The sequence below is a fragment of the Varroa destructor genome, unplaced genomic scaffold (genome assembly GCF_002443255.2).
Source record: "Varroa destructor unplaced genomic scaffold, Vdes_3.0 BEIS01000002.1, whole genome shotgun sequence".
NCBI lineage: Eukaryota > Metazoa > Arthropoda > Arachnida > Mesostigmata > Varroidae > Varroa > Varroa destructor.
The window spans coordinates 8,772,705-8,777,943 of NW_019211455.1; the positions used below are offsets into that span (position 1 = coordinate 8,772,705).

A 5,239-nucleotide genomic window follows, 5' to 3' on the forward strand; every position below is an offset into this window, starting at 1 on the left:
TTGTTGTCGCCGTGGCGAAAGAGTACGTTGTTCCGTTCACGCAGGAGATAGCCGAAGCCTAAATATCTGGACATATGAAAATCGATGCCGTACTCAATCCAGTTTGATGCGACAGTTATTGTTGATCGAAAGTTAAAGTACGTTTTCTTTTTTGGTTAACGATACTGTGTTAACGAAATGTTGCCTGTAAGTTACATATCGATTTGGGTCGTCCATCAACAGTCTGTTCCGTAGATCAGTAAGCCAGATGCTGTACGTAGATGCACCTACATAAAGCATGTTCAAACTAAGTAATAATTGTAATAAGTGAATAAAATCTATTAAAACGTGTATCGTTTCGTATGTTATCGATTAGACGATGAGAAAAAGGGCCAGAACTTGAAAAATTAGTGCTTAGTTAATATTACACATCTAATTAAACAAGGAACCAAGGACGAACTTGCAACATCCGCTTGCTCTACTAAAATAGTGGTTCTCTCAAAAAATTCAAAATCAAAAATAGTTGTCGAAATTTAATTTCGCAACTTTGCCCTAATATAAGATTGAAATATATAACATGTTGAAGTAGCAATCCCACTACCAGTACGTGCATTTTCGTGTCATTTACCGAACAGAGTACTTATTAATCAATAAACTTATATGTTATCGGTATGAACTAATATTATATGAACTGTATTCTATGTGACAAATGTTATAATGTCAAACGAAACAGAGATCCTTAACTCAGACGTAAGGAAAGGTAGCCTATAATAACTATACAGCTGTTATGTCTTACAGAAATCATTGTTCCGTACTTCGAGTACTTACTAAGAATTGAAAACTAAGTTTATATGACTGCTGCAGGAACCGCAGGCTTTCACGTCCATGTAACATAAATTTAGCATTTCATAAATTCGATTGCGTTACACTGTAGATTAAAGTTAACGAGCAGCTTGATTTTCATGCGGATCGATTTTTTTTTTTATTTGTGTTTAAAGATACTTCGTGCTAGCTCTTGTCATCTGAACACCGCAGCAATCGCCAGCCACCCACAGGTTTTTCCCTCATCTCTAGCCGTTGCTGGTAATTTCTGTCTCAACAGATTTACGTGTATCATCGAAGTCAAGCCAGGCCTCGGTGAAAGGGATTGACAATTGCTATATACGTGGTCATCAAAGCAGCGAAATGAGTTTCGTAACAAGCGCTTGTAACACTGTTTTACGCTTGGCTCCAGTCTCAAGAACTTCCTGATGATTAGCAAATTGTGTGGTGTCATAGTCCGCCACACATTCGTTGCTAATTAGGGAAAGTCCGATCGTTCGTATACCGCAGTGAGCTGCTGTGATGACCTCATGGCAGGTGCTCATACCGCAAGCGTCTGCTCCAATAGCTCGTAACATGCGGATTTCCGCCACCGTCTCGAAGTTTGGTCCTCCCTGCATACAGTAGACGCCCTCCTTAATAAAATCCTTCGCACCGACTTCAGCCGCAACTTCTTTAGCAAGCTTCCGTAACTTCGGACAATATGCGTTGTTCATCGCCGGAAATCGGGGTCCCCAACGCTCATCATTATAGCCGTTCAAAGGGTTCAGGCCTGCCATGCCTGGCAAATTGATGTGGTCCTTAATGATCATAATGTCGCCCATCTTATAGTTCGCATTAACTCCACCAGCAGCATTCGTGACAACGAGGAACTGAACACCCATGAGCTTCATGAGTCTCACCGGCATCGCGCATTTCCACAGCGGATAGCCTTCATATGGATGGAAACGGCCTTGCATACATACAATAATTTTGTCACCTAACTTCCCAAACACAAATCTGCCCTGGTGGCCGACTACGGTACTCTGGGGGAAATCCGGGATGTCCTTGTACTCCACAGTCTCCTGCTCTTTTACAACCTCAGCAATCGTATTCAGTCCCGATCCACAGATGATCAAGATCGTGGGCCGATGTTTCGTCCGACTGGCGATGTTGTCCGAGATACTCTTCATGTGCTCGTAACTATAACAAGCTTCCGCCATTATGCTGTTACCGGACCTTTTTCCGACGTTTACTAACCTTCGACGAGTCTACGACTTGGACAGCACAACAAAAACACACAATGTTGTATTTTAAACTGTTCTGATTTGTTGGTCTACTCGCAGCGAAATGCGCGCTTCAATGGCACAGCCTTCTTGAGCCGATTTTTACTACCTCTAATCGAACGATGGAAAGCTCACGTTTTTGCGCGTTCTCTAAAGTCCTGCCAGTCGGGGACGTCCGGTGTAAGTCAGTTGTGACAGGTACTTGCCCCCGTCTGCCTCCCTTTCGACGCGCGTGAAGACGTGGAGAGATCGACCGTCGGAAGCACGGGCGAAATGCCGCGAAAAACAATAGTTATTAGTGACCCTGTCTTTCCGAATGCTAAACTTCGTTGTAAAAAGATGCGCGGAAATATTGTTAGTCTTGTGACAAGCGATAGAATATCTAGACTGTGAGTCAGCACAGAAACGTGCCGCAGTAAATAACACTGAGCGAAGGCGCCCGTTACAGATAACGTTGATGATGAGATGTGATAACAATACTGATTTGGGATCAACTTTGCGGAGCCACTGAAAGGTCAGCTTTCCGACTCTTTTCACAGGTTATAGTAGCAGCTGTAGTAGATATCAGTCGTAGCGATACCGCTGCTGCTGGGTCTTTAACGCTCGGCGCCGTGCGTTAGGTCGTGTTTTCGAGATCGTTTTGCTGCAGCTTTAACTGATACTGCTGCTGCTGCTGCTGCTGTTGTTGTTACCAAAACGATGATGAACGAGTTGCGGGGCCACACTGATTTAGTCACTTGTCTTTCTATCTAGGATAGAAATGACGGCGCAAGCAGTGAACCTATTGCAGGTTACCTTCGTAGACGTCGTTGCTGCTTGTAGCACCTATTGTGAGGACAAATAAGTGTTAAGCGATGAAATAATCTTTCATAAACAAACAGGTAGATGAGATAGATACTACGCCATCACTTAGGTGTCACTGGCCCTGAGGAATCCAAATTTCTAGGACACGCAAAACGGTCAACGGTTGCCGGCACACCTTGTGACCCGACAAAAAAAAACTTCGCCCATTGTGTCTTTAATGCACACAAAAATGTTTATCAGATCTACGTCCCCTAATATCGCACGCTTTGCTTTCAGAAACAGAGGTGCCTTAGGACGCACGAGCATCAATTTGAGTGACTAAAAGAACGCACCATAAACGCACGATACCTCAAATTTCCCAAAAGAATACGTAAATATGTGCACAACGACCACATCGATACCAGGACGCGACAACTGAATTTTTTTTATTCAACTTCTAGCTTTGTCATATTTGAGCCGGTGTTATCTAGGGAGCAACTCAGATACGCCATGCTTAGGTATTTATGTCGTGCATTTTCAGACCTGTATACTTGTCTACTGGCACATAATTCATATGTGTAGTACAATAGGAAGTTGAGACACCGTAACAACTTGTTGCTTCAGCGGTTATTCGAGTTACTTTAGGCTAATATTAAAAATATAGGGTACGATTTTGACCCCATGAATTGAAAATAGTGGCGGCTTTTTAAATAAGCCACAAGCACCTTGAGATGCCAAAGACCTGCAAGCAAGGCATGCATTACAAAAGATCACCATACAATTACTTTGTGTTCATTTTGATGACACGATGCTACAGGCATATTTAATTGCAGTTCCGAGTCGATGGGCGCTTTAGCTACTTTGCCAACGTCCCCAATGTGATTGTTCAAGCACCTATCGCATGTCGATTGCGGTTTGACTGTTAAAAAAAGGATGAAGTCTTTTACCGGAACAGTTAGGTTTATAGGGCGGCGAAACCCCCGTTCAGTTTGATGTGTCTGAGCGCAGGCTAATCATTGACCAACATGTATGCTTTTCTGTTTCCAGTTCAAAGAGCCAATCACTAATTATCAACGTCTCAAATCCCATTACGTCGGTGATATTATCATAAACAGTTCGCTCGTTATATAATTACCAGCCTATATACAAGGCTGATTATATATGATTATCCCAACAAAAGAGGGAGACGGCTATCTTGGAGTCGTTCATAATAATACAACGATGTCGACTTTCTAGTTCAGCTACACAGTATTCACCTTCTTTGTTCTGTGCTAACTGGTCAGTGTGACCGGTCGCCATCTTTAAAGGGCGATTTACTCTCTGTATATTATTCGAAATTATGCTTAGGTAGTCGCTTCCGTGAGCATACGTTACATAAAGGAATTGCGACATCAAAATTGTAGCGTCTTTTTTTAGTGTCAGGCCTACATAGTGCCTGACACTATAGTAGTATAAACTTAACTTCGTATGATATATGTGATATGGGAAACCTATTATTCCTATTATCCAACACGTTCTTACATGTAGTCGAATCGAAAATCACTTTTGATTTAATAGGCGATCCCGCATCGACAATGAGAGGACAAATTTAAGAACTGGTTCTAGAAACCTGATAAAAATCTAGTAATCATAATCGGAACAAATGGTCGTTTGCCAAGTAGGTTATTTAATTGCTGTTATTCTGCCCTGATCATTCGGATAACTTAGAGTGAAATGAAACTTACAATTGTATACAAGAAGTATGTTACGGGCGGTTCAACCACTCTCTGAGCCGAACTATGCTTCGAAATATCGTGATCAGTTCTAAATGATTGCGAACGGCACAATCTTTCATTGAAATTCATTTATAGTTTTCTGGCCGGTTGTAAATATACCTCCATAGTGGTTGCAATACGCAGCAGTATCTCGAAAATGACTCATTTTTCTTCGATCTGCTATCAATGGCTGCATAACTACGATGTTTTCAGACAATATTTTATCTACCAGTCAGCCGTGAGTGACGTTGGCTTTCATTAGAATAGTTAATATAGCTATATAATAGCCCTTGGCTCCTGATGGTCCGTCGGCCTTCGTTTTACTCGAATACCCAACCCGTAGTCGTTTGTGAATGTGCGTAGCGTAAACCAATTTAAGGGGTAGGCTGTTCGTACCGTTAAATACTGACCCTATTGGAATATGTATTAGTATGAACTCTAAATGTGTCATACCTATAGAAAACGCAGAAAAAAGTAAACATTTTTTGAAACAAACACAGTGCTCAACGACGCGTATTTGATATATATATATATATATAATTACGCATTGTAAGTCAGTACTCGTTGTCCGTTACGCATCGTTTAGCACTGTGTCTATTTCAAAAAAGGTTTACTTTTTTCTGCGTTTTCTATATA

The 5,239-nt window shown here is 41.6% G+C and overlaps 1 protein-coding gene across 1 annotated transcript; it reads right to left on the reverse strand.

Moving 5' to 3' along the window:
• Positions 1-932: 932 nt before the first annotated feature.
• On the reverse strand, positions 933-4,702 carry LOC111245282 (purine nucleoside phosphorylase-like). Its single transcript, XM_022793436.2, has 2 exons — positions 4,574-4,702; positions 933-2,891 (listed from the first exon to the last, which is right to left on the reverse strand). The coding sequence occupies exon 2, from the start codon at positions 2,001-2,003 to the stop codon at positions 1,152-1,154; it is 852 nt and encodes a 283-aa protein (XP_022649171.1). The 5' UTR covers positions 2,004-2,891; positions 4,574-4,702; the 3' UTR covers positions 933-1,151.
• Positions 4,703-5,239: the final 537 nt, after the last annotated feature.